General features: G+C 38.2%; 1 protein-coding gene across 8 annotated transcripts; it reads right to left on the bottom strand.

Annotated features, from left to right (window-relative positions):
- Positions 1 to 4,340: 4,340 nt before the first annotated feature.
- Positions 4,341 to 21,431, bottom strand: DCAF16 (DDB1 and CUL4 associated factor 16). 8 transcript variants are annotated; one of them, XR_002730604.1, is made up of 4 exons: positions 21,125 to 21,431; positions 15,864 to 15,982; positions 15,151 to 15,518; positions 4,341 to 5,947 (listed from the first exon to the last, which is right to left on the bottom strand). XR_002730604.1 is itself a non-coding variant. In XM_023206978.1 (4 exons), the coding sequence occupies exon 4, from the start codon at positions 14,885 to 14,887 to the stop codon at positions 14,237 to 14,239; it is 651 nt and encodes a 216-aa protein (XP_023062746.1). In that variant the 5' UTR covers positions 14,888 to 15,518; positions 15,864 to 15,982; positions 20,406 to 20,509; positions 21,125 to 21,431; the 3' UTR covers positions 11,940 to 14,236. The 8 variants fall into 8 exon arrangements, 6 of the variants coding, with proteins under 6 accessions (XP_023062746.1, XP_023062748.1, XP_023062745.1 ...); XM_023206978.1 differs by lacking the exon at positions 4,341 to 5,947 and adding an exon at positions 20,406 to 20,509 and having other exon boundaries at positions 11,940 to 15,518; XM_023206980.1 differs by lacking the exon at positions 4,341 to 5,947 and adding an exon at positions 20,469 to 20,509 and having other exon boundaries at positions 11,940 to 15,518.
- Positions 21,432 to 21,441: the final 10 nt, after the last annotated feature.

Below are 21,441 nucleotides of genomic sequence, written 5' to 3'. Positions count from 1 at the left end.
TTTCTCAGTTTCCCTTTCTGGAAATGACTCCTACTGTTTTTGGTGGTAGTTGTCCTCCACAGTGTCTTTGCAGACAAGTATTATCCGGAGCATTTACATGGGGTTAGAAATTCTCAAATATTAGTAAACATAAAATTTATTTATATTTACTAAACAAGGAGTTTGATAAAAATGAGTATTTCTGCTTCCCCATCTCAGAAATTTTGATTCAGTCGGCCTGGGGTCAGGCATTTAAAACAATCTCTTCAGTGATGCTGTTGTAGATGCTACCAGACACCATGTTGAGAATTGCTTAATGGCCCAACCAACCCTTACTAGTTCCCTCTAATTGCTTTGTGATGTTCTTCTTGTCTTTTCTGCTATTCACATCCCAAAAGCTTTCAAATCTCTGTTCAAATCACACCCATCAGGTAGCCCTGGACCGACTACTCCAGTCAGAGGTGCCGTCTTTGAGCTCCCGTAGCAGTTAGTGATTTCACGAAATGTTAGAAATATTGTATACTATTAACATACGATGATTCAGTATTGTAACATTTTAAATAAAGCAACATAATTGAATTTATCATTTTGAGACACTGTGATTCAGAGGTCTAGTTTGAAGTTCAGAGGTCTAGTGTTAAGTTCAGTTTATTTCAACACTGACTTAAATAGCTGTTATAACCAAAAACCTATGAAATTTCATTGACTCAAGCAAAGAATATCATTATGTGTACTTACTAAATTGTAAGTTTTGCAATCTCATTCACCAATTTTGTGAAATTCAGTAAAGTTATATCTTCCCTGACCAATGAATTCTCACAAGCTAATCACAAAATGATGATTTTTGAACACATAATATATTCATATGGTACAATATTCAAAAGTGAAAAAATGAAAAGGTTCCCTCCCACCTTTGTTCCTGGTCGCTGGTTCCACTCCCCCAGGGGCAACCAGTTCTATTCATACAGGAGCATTCTGAGCATGTAGATATTATTTTCTGACGCATTTTGTGCTTACTGCCATAATGAATGCAGAAGGACATGGTTCTCCCACACCGTACCTCCTCCACATTCCTCAGCCTTATTTGCTTAGAATTTCACTAACCACTTAATGTTAACTACAGTTGTAGTAACATTATGGTTCATGGTCAAAGAATGATCACAATTACTCCTACTTTCTTATACAACACCTGCCTCCCATACTGTTTTTTTTTTTTTTTAGTCACTACCTGCTGGGGATGCACTGGAGTCTGCACTGACCTCAATGTTCAGCAAAAATCTGCTCTTAGGCCTTGGCCTTTGGGAGGCTACATAGCTAACTTCCACCTTCAATATTGTCTTTGTTATTCCAGAAATTGTACCTATCAATAATAATGGTTTGATTTTCAGACAAACATCATATCTGGTCAGATTAACAGCATCTGCAGTATTAATGAAGGAAGCATATTATTAAGGTGATGCTAATTGCTAAACTACACAAGTAGCTTGACATGGTTTTTTTACTCACATTAAAGTGACTGAGTTACTGGTCTCTGGACTTCTTTCCTGTCTAAACTGGATCAAGGATCAGCTCCTTCTATGTTGTGGGTCCACCATCCCCTAGAGCCTAACAGTCATCTGCATCCAGCCAGCAAAATCCAAAAAAGAACACAGAGAAGTTATATTCACTTCTAAAACAACTTGGCCTTGAAGTAATACACCGATTCTGTTGTCACTCCATTGGCAAAAACTGATATGCACTATCTAGATATAAGGGGGTCGGGGAAATGTAATTTCTGGCTGGCTAGCAATTTTTCATAACTGTACACTATGAAAAGGGAGCACACTTTTTTTTGTTGTTTTTTTTTGAGGCAGAGTCTCGCTCTATCGCCTGGCTGGAGTGCAGTGGCACAATCTTAGTTCACTGCAGCTTCCACCTCCCGGGTTCAAGCAATTCTCCTGCTTCAGCTACCCGAGTAGCTGGGACTACAGGAGCGTGCTGTCATGCCTGGCTAATTTTTTTTGTATTTTTAGTAGAGATGGGATTTCACCATGCTGGCCAGGATGGTCTTGATCTCCTGACCTCGGGGAGCACTCATTTGTAATGGACATACAATTACCTAGTGCAAATAATTCAGACTTATTGCAGATTATCTGTTTTGTTTTGTTTTGTTTTGTTTGTTTTTAAACAAGGTCTCTTACTCTGTCACCTAGGCTGGAGTATAGTGGTGTTAGAAGTTATCCTTCCATCTCAGTTTCTTGAGTAGCTGGGACCACAGGTGCATGCCACCACCATACCTGGCTAATTTTTAAAAATTTCGGTAGAGATGAGGTTTCCCTATGTTGCCCAGGCTGGTCTCACACTCCTGAACTCAAGCGATCCTTTCAGCTGGGCCTCCCAAAATGCTGGGATTATAGGCATGAGCCACCGCACCTGGCCTGAACATTCATTTTTAAATAAAGGTAAACAAAAACATTCCAGTTATAAATTGAAGTGAAAAAAATCTCACTGCAATGTAAGTTTTATGAAGATGGGAATTTTTGTCTGTTTTGTTTATTGCTAAATTCTTAGCGCTTGGCACTGTGTAGGTGCTCAATAAATATTTGTTGCGTGACTAACTTAATGAATGTGCTTCTATCAATAAGCAAAAACATTAATGTGTACATACTACAAAAGTAAAGTGCTACAAATAATTAATAATTGTGAAAAGTGTCAATTTTTTGTACAGAAACTGATACTGAGAACTTTCTGGTAGTTGAATAACAGGGAAGTAGAAGGATAATATTTAAAATAGTAAGACTAGAGAATGTCTAAAAGAATACCTCAAAAATGTAAAAAAAAATTTAAATAATAATAAATGGTAGAATAATACAGATTTGGTTATTTATCATTCATTGTAATGCAGAATTGGTGTGCTAACATTCAAAATTTTAAACAAAACAAGTGTTAAGAACTGTTCAATTTTTAGTTAATTTATGCCACTTAGATAATTAGATTTTAGGAAGAAGTCCAATTTGGGAATTCTTCAGTCTTTTGGGGATAACTTAAAAACAGAATGTCAACTTTCCTACCCAAATTTCATGAAAACAAAACAAAACAAAACAAAACAAAAAAAAACCTCCAAAGATGTAAATGTCATATATGATAAATCCCCTTGAATTTGGATAAAATAAGGAATGTGAAGAAAAAGAGAAAGTATTAGGGAAAAATGAAGATACCCACAAATATTCTCTTCTCAGTAATCAAATTTGAAAATGTATCTTAAATGTGAAAGCTAAAACTATACATCTTCTAAAAAAATGGGAGACTATCTTCATAATATTCAAGTTAACAAAGATTTGTTAAAGCATTAACCATAATACAAAAAGAAATCTGATAAATTAGATTTCATCAAAGTTGAAAACTTCTACTCATCAAAATATACCATTAAGAAAACAATGGCTGGGTGTGGTGGCTCACGCCTGTAATCCCAGCACTTTGGGAGGTCAAGGTGGGCAGATCAGTTGAGGTCAGGAGTTCGAGACCAGCCTGGCCAAAATGGAGAAACCCTGTCTCTACTAACAACAACAACAAAAATCCTACAAAAATTAGCTGGGTGTGGTGGCACACACCTGTAATCCCAGTTACTTGGGAGGCTGAGGCACAAGAATTGCTTGAGCTTGGGAGGCAGAGGTTGCAGTGAGCTGAGATCGCGCCACTGCACTCCTGCCTAGGCATCAGAGTGAGACTCTGTCTTAAAAAAAAAGAAAATAAACAGGCAAGGCATAGAATGGCAGAAAAAATTCATTATATAAATAAACAACTTGTATACAGTGTATATAAAGAAATCCTACAGGCTGAGCATCGTGGCTCATGCCTGTAATTTCAGCTGAGGGATTTTGGGAAGTTGAGAGGGGAAGATCATCTGAGGTCATGATTTTGAGACAAGCCTGGGCAGCAGTGTGAGCCCATTTCTAAAAAATAAAACAACAGAACTACAAATTAATAAGAACAAGATAGTCTATTTTACAAGTGGGCAAAAAACTGGGACAAGTACTTGCAAAGAGGTATCTGAATGTCCCATAAGCATATAAAAAGGTGTTTAACAACACTGATCCAAGAAATGCAAATTAAAGTCACACTGGACACCATTACACCACCACCAGAGTGAGTAAAATTAAAAGGACAATCACAAGTGTTTGTAAAGATATGGAGCAACTGGAACTTCCATACATTGTTGGTGAGAGTATAAAATGATACAATCACGTTAAAGTGTTTGGCAGTTTTATTAAAACTAAATACACAACTACTCTGATATAGCAATTTGATGCCTAGGTATATGCCCAAAGGAATGAATGCACATATCCACAAAAAAACAAAACAAAACAAAACAATACATACAAAATGTTTACTATAGGTTTATTCATAATAACAAAAAATTGGAAATAACATAAATGTCAACAGGTAAAAGGATAAACAAATAATGATATATTCATATAATCAAATAGTCTATAACAATAAAAAAAGAACAAGTAAATTGATGAAAGAAGACAGGCATAAAACAATATATACAGTATGATTCCATTCACATGAATTCTGAGAACAAGCAAAACTAATAGATCTTTAGAAAAGAGTAGTTATTTCTGGGAGCTGTATAGACTAGGAAAGGGCACAAGAGAATTTGAAATTTTTAATACTTTGATCTGAGTGTATACATTTTTATATGATCTTGATATGAATGTATACATATTTTAAAAAATCAAGTACACTTATGATCAGTGCACTCTACTGTATATATGTTATTTCTTACTTAGAAAAAAGGAGATGGACAAATTGGCCTGGCATGGTTTACTCAATAGATTTGATGACAGAGAGAAAAATCTATCAGCATACATATCACTTGCAAGTAAATAAAAATTCATTCTGAGATTATGTAATATTAATATAAACAAAGCATAGGAAAAAACCCTGAACCATAACTCATAAGGAAATACCTAAAATATTATATAGGAATATATTATGGACCAGCCACTGTATGTAACTATATGTTGATAGCAAAAATAGCATGGAAGATGAAAAACCATATTGAATTTCAGAATATTATTTTTAAAAAGTAGATACAGGTTGAGTATCCCTTATCTGAAATGTGTGGGAACAGAAGTGCTTTGGATTTAACTTTTTCAGATTTTGGAATATTTACGTATACATAATGAGATATCTTTGGGATGGGAAGTCTAAACATGAAATTCATTCATGTTTCATATATACATAGCTTGAAGGTAATTTCGTACAATAGTTTTAATAAACTATGTATTGTGTGCCTTTGTTTTGACGACCTGTCACATGAGGTCAGGTGTGAAATTCTCCACTTGTGGTGTCATGTTGGCAATCAAAAAGTTTTGGATTTTGGAGCATTTCAGATTTTGAATTTTTGGATTAGGAATGCTCAACCTGTAATTCTTCATGCTTTTGATTCTACAGAGGCTAAAATTTAAACAAAAAGCTTGCTGAAATTACTGCTATAGACCATGCATTATTTCTGTAAATAAATACAAAATTGAGATTTGCCTAAGCAAATCAAATACAAAAACAAATTGAAAAACTTTATTTTCTAGAAATACGTTCTGCGGTGCACATCGTAATGAAGGTCAGCATCTACAGAAAACTGTGGAGTATTATGCCATAAGGACCAATCTAATTATAGCTGACAAGACTCCAATTTGACTATACTTTTAATGTCAAATTTAAAAAATCTGGTTACTAAATAACATACTTTCTAAGAAATAAAATTTCAAATTTCTTGCTCATTTATACACTTTCCATTGTACTCAAATACTTTGTTCACAGTTTTCCGAGAGACTGACTTCCTGGAACCTCGTCCTACTTACTTGACACACAGTAGTTATCCTGGGACTTTCCTCATTTTCCTTTGTGACATCTTTTAGTTTCAGGATCCCAGCCTTCCCAGATTACTCCCTTATTTCGGTGAAACACATCCTCCAGTGGCTTCCTAAGAAAGCGTAGATGGTGAGATAAAATTCCGAGACCATGCAAATCTTAAGGTATCTTTATTTTAGCCCCACTCTTGATTGGATTATTTGAGTACAAAATTCTAGGTTGAAAATCATTTCTTTTTAAATTTAAAGACCTTGCTTTCATAACCTTCCAGCATCCAGTGTTGCTACCAAGAAGTCTACATGCCATTTTGAAAACGTATCCTTTTTATGTAATTTCCCCCGCTACCTTTTTTGGGAAGCTTTTAGGTCCTTCCATAACTCTAGCATTCTGAAATATCCTAACAATGTGCTTTGGTATTTTTTAATTCATTTCACAGGGCACTTAGTGGACCCTTTTAATTTAGGAGACTAAGTCTTACATTTTCAGGAAATGTTCTTTAATTTTTTCTCTCTTCACCTTCTCTGTTCTCTCATTTTGGAACTCTTATTTATTAGATGTTGCAAATTATTCAGGTTTAAAGTTTCTTTTTTGTTCTTGCCTACTTTTCATTTCTTTGTTCTACTGTTCAAAATTTCTTCAAGTTATTTTCTAATACATCTACTGAATGCTTAATTTTGGTGTCCTGTTTTTCCAATAGCTTTTGTTTTTGGATTGTTCATTTTTAAAAATAGCATCCTGATCCTATTTAATGGAAGCAGTATATTTGTTTCTGAGAATATCACAGCTTCTTTATGTTCATCTTTCATGTTGAAAGTTTCCTCAAATATCTAGTGATCCTTGGCTATCTGTGTATAGTGATTTCAAGTGATGGAAAGCTGTATATGAATGAGTAGGGCTTGTGGACTCTCAGTTTCACTGTAACAAATAATTGAGTGTCAAGCTGTTTTTTTTACTGCTAGTCTTTTTGGGTTGGGTGAGCAGGGCTGGGTATAAACCCCATAGCCAGATTCTGTAGCCAGGTGGAGAAATTGGACTGGAGGCTCATAATGTTCAGAATACTCACATTCTGTCAATCATTTTGTCTTCCATATAGCACATCACTACCACTACCATCCTCCCCCGTCCTCAGTTCTATTTGGTTTAATTTCTCTAGACAATAAGGCTTCAGTCATTTGCTAGAGAGATAGCTGCCTGCCTACAAAGGGAGAGCAAAAATAAACCTTCAAATAATCCCCTGGTTTCAACTTTATTACTCCCACCTTCCAGGGTGCCTTGTGCCTTGAGATCCTTGAGTCTTTTGGGGGTTCTGGAAGGCAAAGATAGGTGTTCCAAATTTGTGAACCTTTTCTGTGATGAAGAATGGTTGTCATAACTCTGCTATCTATCAAGTATTTTTCTTTTTTTAAAAGAGTGATATACTTGCCCTTCATGGTAAAGAAAAGTGAGAAAGTAACTGCTTAAAACACACAGAGATGGCCGGGCCTGGTGGCTCATGCCTGTAATCCCAGCACTTTGCGAGGCTGAGGCGGGAGGATCCTGAGGTCAGGAGATCGAGACCATCCTGGCCAACATGGGAAAACCATCTCTACTAAAACACAAAAAATTAGCCGGGCAAGGTGGTGCACACCTGTAGTCCCAGCTACTCGGGAGGCCAAGGCAGGGAAATTGCTTGAACACAGGAGGTGGAGATTGCAGTGAGCTGAGATCGCACCACTGCACTCCAGCCTGGTGACAGAGTCTCCATTTCACAACAACCAACCACAAACCCAAACTACCTGCTGTTGAGACAGCATTTAAAAAATGTGTTTGCAAATATTGTAGTGGTTATGTGGTTATTTTAGCTAAATACCACGTGTCTCCTATAAAAAGTCTCATATCTGCAATTGGGCCTCCTCTTCTGACACTCAACAGTTCTAAGAAATAAATATATAAGAAATACAACTTGGGTCAACTGTGTGTGAGCCTTCCTCACCCCCAGTCTCTTATTATTAAATAGTATTATTTCAGAGACGGGCACTTGCTCCGGTGCCCATGTTGCAGTGCAGTGGTATGATCATAACCCACTGCAACCTCAAACTCCTCAGCTCAAGCAATCCTCCCAATTTAGTCTCCTGAGTAGCTGGGACTACGGGTGTGCACGAGCACTGCTCCTGGCTACTAGTCGATTACTTAGACATAAGAAAACAACACATACTGGAAAGAGTCAAGACAGTTCCTGGGAACAACTATATAGACTGAAACCCAAGCTTAATCCATGCCATTATCATATTTATAGGGTTGCAGGTAAAATGCAAGAAACTAAATTCAAATTTCAGGTAAATAACGTAACTTTTTTTCTGGTATATGTGCCATATTTCATTATTTATCTCAAATTCAAATGTATTTGGGTGTCCTGTATTTCTGTTTGCTAAATCTGGCAATCCAACCCATTTCAAGAAACATGTCCCAAGTAGGATGTGACCAACATAGAAAAACTGCATTCAAAGAAGGAAACTGGGGTCTGGACCTTTCAAGGCATGGGAGTCTACTTAAGTACCAAATAGGTAGACAGGGACCAACATCATATAACACACTTTGCAGTAAGTCTACAAGGAATGCATTGGCTGTGGCCAACATTAATGTCAGCCTTCAACTGATTCAGAAATTAGAATTATTCCAGTAGTGGCTGCACCCTTCTTTCACCAGAGTTCTGCCACTCTATCAGGACATTCTGGTTACTCAGGGTGCAACCATAAAGCCCATCTAGGGTCTTTTTTGATGGAAGATGGCCATACCCTTGGGCTGTTCCACTTGTTTGGGTACCTCTCAAAGGAAGTTGCCCCTACTGGTCCATTGCTTAATTTATTGTAAACCAAAACCATCAGCTGATACACTGGAGTGTCAGGTCCCACAGCTGATACCACAAATGGAAGGGTAATATTAGGCATAGGCGAGCAGTTAACCCAAACTTAACAATTTCCCCCCAAATAAAACTATAGTACCAGCTCCTTGTTAACTGCAACACTCTTTTTAGGAGTTTCATCTGGTTTGTTGCTAATTTGATAAACTAGCTTGGTTGCTGCGTATACTAGGAAGTCAGTTTTAATCTTGTTAGGCTAACCAGTATCCTGAGTCCCTTCTGAATGATTATTGTTATATACAGCCTAACTCTCCTAATGATCCCAGGAATTTTTATATCCCGTGTCATGTCAGAATCATGTTTTCCCAAATAAACTGCCCAAATTCCAGTCAAATTCCTGTTTTATGATTCAACTTGAAACTGCTGTTAACATTAACTGCCTCCATAGTTTAGAAGCAATAACCCTATAGCTGTCTTCCTGTTACACTGTTATACTCCACTTTTTTTTTTTTTTTTTTTAAACCAGGTACCAGTGTAACACCAGCACTCTGGGAGGCTGAGGTGGGAGGATCGCTTGAGCTCAGGAGTTCCTGACCAGCCTGAGTGAAACTGCATCTACAAAGAAATACAAAAATTGGCCTGTGTGGTGGTGTGCACCTGTAGTCCACAGCTACCAATGAAGTTAAGGTGGATCACTTGAGCCTGGGAGGTCGAGGCTGCGGTGAGCCAAGATCATGCCCCTGCACCCCAGCTTAGGCAAGAGTGAAACCCTGTGTCAAAAAAATAAATAAAAAATGAAAACCAGGCATTCATTTTCCACATCTCATTGAGAAGAGCTGGTCATAGCTCTCACAGAAGATGGGAAGCCAGCAAGTTTCAGGTCACTGGTATATCCTCATCCTTTCCATTTCTTGGTCTCAGCTGCAAACTTTTACAATAAGTCTCACTGCTGCTGCTAATTGAAAGGAAGAGCTTGGCAAACTGCATAATTAGCAGACTCAAATATGCAGTCATTAACTCAACTTTATTTAAAATTATTTGAGACACAGCATAGAGATTTTTCTTTTAGCAGCAGCAAGTTGACACAGAAGCACTGGTGGTTGGTCCAGAGAATGTAACTCCCTCAGTTCAATAGGTATCACTGGTGGACAGGTATGTTACCAGCTTGCAGTTATCTCATGAAGTCTGCGAAGCTATCCAGATTTCTTAGGCTGTTCTATATATCCTAGCTACCCGAGCAAAACTTTTGGCCCTGATCTTTGTGCCACTGCCTTGTGACTAGCAGATATAATTTAAATCTGTATACAAAGTATCTATATATTTTCTCCATTTCCTTGGCTGAGTATCGTTGTGGGGGTTTAATTGAAGTGTGTCCTCCATATGAATCTTCATTACATGTGGATGGCTGCTCCATTCAATTCTTTTATATGATTCTCCACTATAAGCTATTTTCAATATGTGAAGGGCCAACATATGGATTATGGTTTAGGTTTATTTAGTATGACCCTATATAGCAGAAATGGCTTGGGGTAATATATAGGTTCATGTATTTTAAAACTAATTTCCTATGTGTAGTAATCTTATTTAGTTTTGCATTCCCAGTGTCTGTACTAGAGTAGGCCATAGAAATATTGGATGAATGGCTAAATTTCTAACAAGAGATATTTAAAACTAACAGGCTGCTCCAAAAGACATGTTCTCTAACACTGGAGCCAAAAGTAGACAGCCAGAGGCAAGCCAACTTACGCATAAGAAAATAACCCAAGTGACTTCTAAAGTCTTTAAATGCTTTAGCTATTTACACTAATATCAAAACATTTTCATCAGACTTTTTTTCCAAAAATTTTTATATGGACAGGTGTGATAGAAGGCCCAGCAGGAAGGGCTCTATCCCCCAGAGGAGACATATCATATGCCCTCCTGCCATGCATGTATGGATTTTTTCCTTTTCTTAGGAAGCAGATGGGATTAAAAGACCTGATTATGGTCTTTGAGGCTCAAGGTATCTGGACTGTTTTAATAAAAACGTTGCCTATGGCTAGGCGCGGTGGCTCACACCTGTAATCCCAGCACTTTGGGAGGCTGAGGCAGGTAGATCACCTGAAGTCAGGAGTTAGAGACCAGCTTGACCAATTGAGAAACCCTGTCTCTACTAAAAATACAAAATTAGCCGGGTGTGGTGACACATGCCTATAATCCCAGCTACTCGGGAAGCTGAGAACTGCTTGAACCCGGGAGGTGGAGGTTATGGTGAGCCGAGACTGCGCCATTGCACTCCAGCCTGGGCAGCAAGAACAAAACTCCGTCTCAAAAAAAAAAAAAAAAAAAAGGCCGGGCGCGGTGGCTCAAGCCTGTAATCCCAGCACTTTGGGAGGCCAAGAGGGGCGGATCACGAGGTCAGCAGATCGAGACCATCCTGGCTAACACTGTGAAACCCCGTCTCTACTAAAAAATACAAAACACTAGCCGGGCGAGGTGGCGGGTGCCTGTAGTCCCAACTACTGGGGAGGCTGAGGCAGGAGAATGGCGTAAACCCGGGAGGCGGAGCTTGCAGTGAGCTGAGATCTGGCCACTGCACTCCAGCTCGGGCGACAGAGGAAGACTCCGTCTCAAAAAAAAAAAAAAAAAAAAAGTTGCCTATCTGCACTGAGAGTAAAAGACAGTTAATGTCCACTGGTTTAGAAATAGTTTCCTTACTCCTTTGATAAATATTTCTATAAGGAGAGGATAAATTCATCTTTTTATCCTAATTATAGTGACTGCATTTACCCAGAAGCCAACATAGTGAGTGCAAATGTAGTAAATTCATTTCCAAACCCAGTGTTTATGCCACACAAAAAGTTAACTTAAGGCTTATTTACGTACCTGTTATTTTGTGCAACCTGGAATTACTTAAAATATATAAACAAATAAGCTCACTTTGAATCTTGACTGAGTATCAGACATTTTCTTCTTCAAGTGCGTTTCTTCTCTAGAGACGTCAAATCATCTCCTGTCAGACATACTATATAGATTCAGGTACTGTGTCTATTAACTCTATTCAGTACTTAGTGAATGTTGAATATGTCTTAAGCAAAGTAGGATCTATTTCATTTGTTGAGGACAAATGACCATACGCTGTTCAACATGTACAAAGCTATTGGTTTATTCAGCTGCCAAGCTGGGGAAAGGCTTCCTTTCGAAGTGAAGAGCAAAAATGCATTCATGAGCAAGGCACTTTTATACACACACCAAGAGAGAAAAAAGAACATATTATGAACACATAAACATCAACATATTTTAATATTCAGACCTCTTGCCTACCTCTTCCCACCTCCCCTTAAACCAAAAAAAAAAAAAAAAAAAAAAAAAATGGGGTTTCCTGTAACATTTTAGAAACCAGTTTCACAGAATATCTACATAGGAACAATTTCTGATACATTCAGTTACACTAACAATATGATATGGTTTCAGGTCAATAATTTCCACTAACAAATACTTTTATCTACAATTCCCTCTTTTTTTCCTTTAGACAACTAAGGCTCAGCAGAAATATTCATTAGGTTATAAGCATTCTGTCTTCTTAAAATTGCTATATATTTACACAATTTATGATTCCTAACTGCCTTTTTTTTTTTTTGAGATGTGTCTTGCTGTTGCCCAGGCTAGAGTGCAGTGGCGCAATCTCGGCTCATTGCAACCTCCACCTCCCAGGTTCAAGCAATTCTCCTGCCTCAGCCTCCCATATAGCTGTTGATTACAGGTGCACGCCACTACGCCCGGCTAATTTTTGTATTTTTAGTAGAGATGGGTTTTCACCATGTTGGCCAGGCTGGTCACGAACTCCTGATCTCAAGTGATCCACCTGCCTCAGCCTCCCAAAGTGTTGGGATTACAGGCATGAGCCACCGTGCCTGGCCTGCTTCAATTTTTTGATGCCACCTTGTAAACAGCACTTAATTAGGAGAATAGGAAAAAGCAAAACTAAAATAAGGAAGAGTATATATATATATATACATACACACATATACACTTTTCACAATCTCTTTTCTGATTCCCTTTAGATGTCCAGTCAACCAGGACCACACACAGATTTCATTTTATTTGTAGAGTATATGAAAAGATTTAATAGTCTCATGCATTTTATTTTACGTATACTGATTTCTATGTTTTGACTCATTTAAATAAACAAAACAAGCCTCATTTACAAGGGCATATACCCTTCCTTGTTTGGCCAAAAGAAAATCTATAGCTAAATCTACTTAGAAAAACAATGCTGCTGAAACTCTTAACTTCAGATTGTATTAGGCTGAGATTTTCTAATAAGAAGGTTCTTTAAAATTAGAAGGGTTCCTGACGTTTGCAATGGATGTGGAAAGTACTTGAACTTTTACTGCAGGAAATGCTATACAGATTAAAATTTTAATCCATTAGCAGTTAATACTGAAAGCAGAAATGCTCTCTTAATCATTTTCCATTAATCTTTTGAAAGGTATTTTATTTACTCTTGACAAAAGTCTGAGTACCAAGATTCAGGAAACACATTCTCTACAGAACAGGTGTTTGTTTAATCCCCATGATCTTATAGGCTGATTTAGCCAGAGACAGCCTGGTGGGAGACTCTGATATAGAACGTTCATGATGTAATTTAAGTACCATAGTAAGTTTGTAGTAGTACAGGCTAAGCTTAAAATTGTACTCCTCCCTACTGCTCCCACCCCCTGCCAAAAAAAGAAAAAATAAAAGGAACCCTAAAGAGTGTCCTAGGTAGGCACATCTATATAAAAGCTGGGAAAGAAATCCCCATCCCTGCCATTTTCCTTTGTGTAGTTACTCAATTTAATTCAACTACCTCCATAGGAATGCATGTTAGAGAAGGGTATGCTCAGAAAGGTATTACTGTGGGTAGCTAACCTCTAGCTTTCAATAACGGCTGTTCTGAAGTCTGGATAACAAAAGGGGTGGTGGTCTAATTTTCTTCATTAATAATCAGATATCTCATTAAAGTCATTCAGAAAGGCAGAGTAAATTGGGATGGGTAGGGTGAGAAGTGAATGTGAAGAATATTCAACTGGCTTTTGTAATATGGTCCCCTTAACTAATTCTCCATTGGTATTTTTTGTTGTTGTTGTTGTTTTGAGACTGAGTCTTGCTCTGTTACCCAGGTTGGAGTGCAGTGGCATAATCTTGACTCACTGCAACCTCTGCCTCCCTGGTTCAAGTGATTCTCTTGTTTCAGCCTCCCCAGTAGCTGGGATTACAGGCATGCACTGCTGTACCCAGCTAATTTTTTTTATTTTTAGTAGAGATGGGATTTCGCTGTGCTGGCAAGGCTGGTCTCAAACTTCTGACCTCAGGAGATCCACCCACCTCAGCCTCCTAAAGTGTTGGGATTACAGGCGTGAGCCACCATGCCTGGCCTTGATATTATCATTTTATCCACAGGGTTTGTCAAAGGGTATTCTCTTTGGCTTGCCAGGGCATAAGATAGTTTGAGAAGACATTAGTGGGCTGTGTAATGACTAACTTTGTACCCCTTTCTCAATTAGCAACATCAGAGATATCACAGCAAATGGTAGATCTTTACAGTGATGCAGTTAGGAGTTTGTTAACTGCCTTTTGGAAGTCAGTGTAAGAATAAGTAGTGTTGATGGGTTCAGTACGAGTTGTTTCCTTAACTGTTTTAGTCAGCCAGCCACAGCAACACCCAGAAACACAAGAATTAGGGATCTGTTTTAGGTATTCAGGTATGGGAGTGGCTCTACTCAATGTTCGGCTTAGCTGTCTGGTGGCAAATTGCAGTGCTCCATTTAGAGTGGCATGATCTCTAGAGAGCCGGCTGGGACTTGTAAGAGGCTTTTGAAAAGGTGGGACTCCACAAGAGGCCAGAGGGGGCCATTCAGGAATTGGTTCCAGTTTGGGGACACAGTGGGAACAATGGGAGAGTCTTAGACCTATCTCTCGAAGTATATGGACTGGTGTGCTTGGATCCAAGAGTTTAGCATGATACAACCAGGAATTAGGATTTAAAGGTTTCCAAGTTGTGGAATATTTTAAAAGGCACTTAACCTGCCAGGCAAGACTCTCAAGAGGCGATAAGTTGGGTACCGTGGAGTCCTCTTCTTCAGAGGAATCCCACTCTTCCCCAGAACTCTCATTTAGGTAGCTAATGTTTTCTTCTTCCTCACTTTCTGAATCTGACAAGTGGTCAGGAGAGGGATTTCTAGGACCCATCTGAATAAAACAGAGTAAGGAACCAGAAAAAGGTAATAATCTAAGCCAGCAGAACACTTACTAACACTGGCAAATAGAAATAAGAGATGAAAAATCCTTTCGCCAAGATTAATTTGTCTCTCAGTCCATTATGCACATAAAGTATGCTTGCGGCCCACACCACTGTGCTGTTCTTCAAGATTATGTTGTATATTCTTCACTTAAAAAGAAGACATCTTAGTTTTCAGGACCAGTTCAATGTGTAAAAGTATTTCGTCACTTACCAGTGGCACAGGTCAGAGTATCTCCTTCAAATCCTGGCTACCCAAGAATACAAGAGGTCCTCATCTAGGCAAGCTGATTTACTTAGCATAGTCCCAATTGGTAGTGATACTGTGAAGAGACACTTTTTGTGCTGTTTTGCTGGCAGTGATATTATATCTACTTGACAACGAAAAGAAGCTCAGTAGTTGTCTTGGTTGTCCGCTGGTATAGCAACTTTTGTGCAGTGGGGAATGATGGGATGAGCTGTCAAGAACATCTGGTGTAAAAGGATCCGATGCTTTCCATAGGTGACGTAAATGCCCTTGGAAACTGGTGATTTAGCTGTTGGACTATCTGGAAAGGTAGCCTTAACCTGTGAATGAGAAGACTAGAGACATGATATTAAAGCCTGAAAGCACTGGATAACATTATTGCCTACCTAACCTCAGGATATCTAAAATCAGAACAAATGCTGAGCAAGAAGTCTTACAGACTCTTCCCTCTCTATCTCACAGGCTTAGGCCAATTTACCTGTTGGTAATAGCTCTTACAATCACAATATTGGGGAGGAAAGTCTGGGGCCATTTTAATTCTTTGTTGGTACATAACTGGGCCAGTTTGTATGCAGTTTTAGCCCAGAAAATTACTTTCGCAAAAGCTGATCCCTTATGTCCCAAACTCCAAATAGAGAGCTATAAAAGGTATTTATTTACTTTTATTTTATTTTTTTTACCTTCAGAGGTGCTTGTTGGAATTAGTTTTAGGGGGCCTGTCCTGGTGGTAGAGCTGCTAGATGTTAGGACTCTTGCTGGGACCTCAGAAGTTGTGATCCTATGACCAATTCTATATAAGCTGTTCCACAAAAAAGAAAAAAGCATGAAAACTGACCAGCTCCTTTTATAAAGATAACAACAATAAATTCCAAACTTACAGATGAACCAAACAAGAAAACTATAGGCTTACTTCACTTGCAAAATCCTAAATATCAATTAACAGAATCCAACAGTACATTAAAAAAAATTATCAAATACGGCCTATCCCAGGAAAGTAAGAATAACTCAAATTATAAAAAATGTACAAATTACCAGAACTAAAGGAAAAAAATAGATCATTATATTGAATGTGGATAACCTTTGTTAGTTCCTGACCAACATGTATTTATGCTTTAAAAGACAAAACAAAACATTTTTACTAAACTAGAAGGAGAATGTAACTTTCTCAACTTGGTAAAGGTTATCTACCAAAATTTTAAGCAAACATTATCCTGAATAAGATGAGATATATTTCCTTTAAAAGTGAAGTGACGGGCACAGTGGCTCATGCTTGTAATCCTAGCATTTTGGGAGGCCAAGGGTGGAGGACCACTTGAGGTCAGGAGTTCAAGACCAGCCTGGGCAACATAGCAAGACCCTGTCTCCACAAAAAAATTTTAAAAAATTTAGCCAGGTATGGTGGTGTTTGCCTTTAGTTCTAGCTACTTGGGAGGCTGAGGCAGGAGGACTGCTTGAGCCCAGGAGTTGGAGGCTGCGTAGTGAGCTATGATTACACTGCTGTACTCCAGTCTGGGTGACAGAATGAGACTCTTCTCAACAACAACAACAAAAAAGTGAAATTAGCTAAAGATGACCATGTTGACTGAGACTGATACTGTCTAACACAGGACGGAAAGTCCTAATCAACGTTTTTCTCTTTTTGGAAAAAGATATGTTAAGAATTGGAAGAGATAAAACTATTAGTTTACAGATGATATCATCTAATTAAAAAAAAACCAAACTTTTCGAGTTCAACAAGGTTCCTGATCTGAGATTAACTTATGACTATCCATTAATTTAATTACTTATATAACACTTATTATTTGCCATGTACTACTCTAGTAACTGCACAAATGTTAACTACTTTAAAATTCTTCTAACAACCCTAAAAGGTGGTACTTTTATTGTCCCCATCTTACCTGTGGATTAAGTTACGTGACCAAAGTCATTCATCTAGTAAGTCACAGGGCCAGTGTTTCAACTCAGGCACTGTTAACTTTTATACTAGCAATACTAACTAGACCATATATAAAGACATTTCACAGAAGGAAAAACAACAAAAACCTAATCCTATAAAGAACCTAGGAACTAATCACTAATATATAAGATTTAATAAACAATATAGAAGATAATTTAAAATATAGACATTCCATGCTCTTGGATGGAACAAATATCATAAAGATATCAACTTTCTCCCTATTAATTTATACAATTCCAATCAAAATTTTAAGGAACTCTATATAAAGGTTATATAGAAAGAATAAAATTCCACATATAGCCAAATGAACTGTTTAAACAGAAGAGTAAGGGAGTTCCTATTCTTCAAGGTATGTACTATGACTAACGTCACAGAAATTAAAATAGGGTAGCATTAGTGTAAGAACAGACAATAGTCCAACAGAGCAGAAAAGAGCTTAGAAACAGAGCTATATATAATTTGGGAATGTAATATAAAATAAGGTTGGTACATAAACTAAGGGTGAATGGATATGTTTAGTACATAATATTGGTACAACTGGCTCACTATATTAAAAAAAGCAAAACTATTGGAACAAGAACAAAAAATTAAGAACAAGGTTAAGAAAAAAAATGAAAAGCAAAACCATGTAATACCTATACATATAATGACATGTATAAGGAAGGATTCATGATGGATTAAAGATCTAAATGGGGATGGTAAAACCGTATAGTTAGTTAAATATAATACAGAATATCTTTGTGAAATGAGGCCAGGGAAAGACTTCTTAAACAAAAAAGCATAAAGCACCAGACCAAAAAATGAATTTAATCACATCACAATTAATCATTTCTGGACTGAACTAAAGATACCAAGGACAAAGTTATATCAATTTTTAAGAAAGATAGCAACTTCAATAAAGAAATGAGCAAAGGACAAAGACATCTAAATTATAGAAGAGAAAATCCCAAAGCATGAACAATATGATCACATTATGCTATCAGTTTGGTAGAATAAGAAAGCTGGATAATGCCAAGTGTCAGTGAGTTATTTTTTGGAACTGGCACTGCTGGTGGGATTGCAGAGTGGAGTAACTGTTCCTAACAGACTGGCAGCACTACTTAGGCAAACTATTTGCACATCTCACGATCTAGCAATCCTACTTTTGGGCATAGATAGCAAAGAAATTCCCGTAAGAACATGTATGAAGATATACCCTGAAGCTACATCTGTGATGACAGGAATTAGAAGCATTCCAGGTTCCTATACCTAGAGAAGCGGACTAGTAAAATGTGGTGGAAATACATTCCAAGTATATATAGCAACATAGGTGGCCTTTAAAGGCATAGCTTGACATGAGAAAAGAAACAGTATCAATGTGTCGTTTATGCTACTCTGTAGGGGGCATTTCCAAAATTAAAGTCAGTGGACATTTTCATTATCGAATACACTGAGTTGTGCTAATAAGGTCATATGGTATGGCTTCAGGTCAGCAATTTTCCTCTAATGAGTATTTCTCTGGCTTTCACACACTCCTAGCACAGTGTCTGGCATATATGAGTGGCTCAGTAAATGTATCTGAAACAATCAGAGAATGGCAAAGGCTTGCAGTAAGTAACTACCACAAGCAAGTTCTATTTTACTCCAGGGAGAGAACAGTTCCCAAGTTATAGCTTGATATGGTAATGTTAGACAAAGACAAATGAGATAATTTTTTAAGGCAGGATCAACATATATGATGCTACTACGAAAATATAAAGGAAACTGCTTATACCTTTAAGAAGAAACAATGTAATACTTCTTAGTTTATAATACTATTACCGGGTTCAATCTGAAAAAGAGTATTCAATCTTTGTCGTGGACCTGTTAGTCTTTATTAACTGAGACAGGAGAAGCTGTTGGTTTTTAATTGTGCTGTCCTCTAATATTTTTGCTATTTTCACTTCAACCAGATTGCACCTGTGAGATTACTAATTGGCTAAACTTCAGTTATTATGTTACTCAGAAAATTTTTAAAAAGGCTCTTACTTTCCCATAATTGTTTTTGTTCTGTTTCACAGTACAGAAGTCAGGAAACATGTAAGCTTTAAGGCAGTATACTATGTTGTTTAAATTTAATCTAGCATCTTTAAAAAAATATTTTCAGATTATAATATCAAAAAAACTGAACCCCTCCCCCCATGGCTTTAACCATTGAAAAAAAAAAAAAAAACAACAAAAACAAACCTAACCAAAATATAGTTAGGCTGACCTCTGGCGGCCAGATGTCTCATTCTTCTGTAACTGACAAAATGGTGTGATGTCTCTGTTGGTGAGACAGCCAAGTTGAATACAATAAAGAAATACTAGCTGGCTCACGCCTGCAATCCCAACCCTTTAGGAGGCAAAGGCGGGTGGATCACCTGAGGTCAGGAGTTCGAGACCTGCCTGGCCAACATGGAGAAACCCGTCTCTATTAAAAATACAAAAAAGTAGCCAGGCCTGTAACCCAGCTACTTGGGAGACTGAGGCAGGAGAATTGCTTGAACCTGGGGAGGCAGAGGTTGCAGTGAGCCAAGATTGTGCCATTGCACTCCAGCCTGGGTGACAGAGCAAGACTCTGTCTCAAAATAAAAATAGAAATAAATATTAGAAATATCACAAAGCAAAATTATGGGCAACACAAATGTTTCCACATTCTTATCTTAACTAGCAGTTGAATATCTACAAAGTTTGAGGAATTAAGCAGGAGAATGGATAAGGTATGGCATATTAATACAATGGAGTACTATAGCAACCTGTCTGTGTCGCAGTTTCCTCATCTTAAAAGATCAAAGTTATCCTACGGGGTTTGTGAGCAATAAATGAAGTAAAGTGCTTAGAATGATAAAGGTCAATCACGTGCGAGTTACTATTATTAATATATCAACATGAACCACAGCAATATTGATTGAAAAAAGCCAGAGGCACACATAATTATTCATTTAATGGTTAAAACATGCAAAATAGTACAATATCCTCATTCAGGGATTTAGTCATTAATATAAAAAATGTGTCATTAATATATAAAAATCTGCATGGTAGAAGTTAACAGTAAATTCAGAAAATCCATTACTTCTTCGGAGTGAAGGTTAATTCAAAAGGAGAAAGATGTACAGGTGGCTTTAGTAATGTTCTATTTCGTCAGCTGGCAGTAGGTTACTGAGGTGTAGGAGAGGGAAAAACAGCTTCCCTCCATCCTCCTAGGTTCTTTGGCTGAGTTACAAATTAACTTGACATAGACATTAACAAGAAAAAAAACCCGTACTTAACTACACATGCAGAGGAGTCCCACCATGGTCAGATGATTGAAGATTATACAGCATCTTACCCTACTCAAGAAATGGTGGTTTGCGGCTTTCTGGGGGATGGCTGGCCACAAAGTTGTGGAAAGGTGAGGGGAGGAAATAAACAGTGAATAAAAGTTGTCTTGGTATGCAGATAAAATCTCCCAGGTAACAAAAATTATCGCAGAGCTGCCCTCTTCGTGATATAGATGCTTTACTGATGTATATTTCCTCTGAAGATGTAAATTTCTTTTACAAGAGGACAGATTTTCAGAGCGACTCATGTGTCTGCATCTTATCAGAATACCTGCTCAAAATATACCCTAGAAGTATACTGTAGCATGGCATATTCTGTTCTCCTACAGTCCTATTTTTGGATGGTGCATCCTGAGATCCAACAGAAATTCTGCCTGATATAATTTCATTTAAAATTTAAAAACCTAGTTTCTACTCTTCTTTATTTTAACCACTACCCGAAAGGCCTTTCCATTCTCTTGAGTTCTCCCTTAATACTCTGTCCTTATGCCCGCTTGTAAACAGGGCCTCGACAGTTGCATATCTAGAAACGGCAGTAGCTAAGTTAGCCCGCAACCCCTTCGCAGCGATCCCCGGGCCGCCTGCATGCCCTGCGGAACCTCGCAGTCGGCTTCACCAGGGCAGGGACTAAGGCCTTCAAAAGACCGCATCCGTCTCCACTAACCTCGGGTCGCCCCGCTCAGCGGACCCAGCAGCGTCTCCCTTCTCAGAGGTGGCCGGGCCTCTGGAACGCGCTACGAACTTTCCTTTGTCGCCGTCTCTCGAAACGGAACCCTAGCGTGGGGATACCCCGCCCTTTGGCCACAAGGGAGGTTGTTATCTTCGGCAGATCTCCCGTTCTCACCCTTGGAGGATCGCTTTTTCTTTCTCGCCTCACGCTCAACTGCACTACCCAGCTAGCAACCCTTCCCCTCCCGCGGCTAGGCCACTCCGCTCCGCTCCCGCGCCAACACTACTTCCGGCCGAGTCAAGGTCCCTCCC

Source organism: Piliocolobus tephrosceles, chromosome 3, assembly GCF_002776525.5.
Source record: "Piliocolobus tephrosceles isolate RC106 chromosome 3, ASM277652v3, whole genome shotgun sequence".
Classification (NCBI taxonomy): Eukaryota; Metazoa; Chordata; class Mammalia; order Primates; family Cercopithecidae; genus Piliocolobus; species Piliocolobus tephrosceles.
The sequence above is the reverse complement of the archived record's forward strand: the minus strand, read 5'-3'. Positions and strand labels throughout refer to the sequence as shown.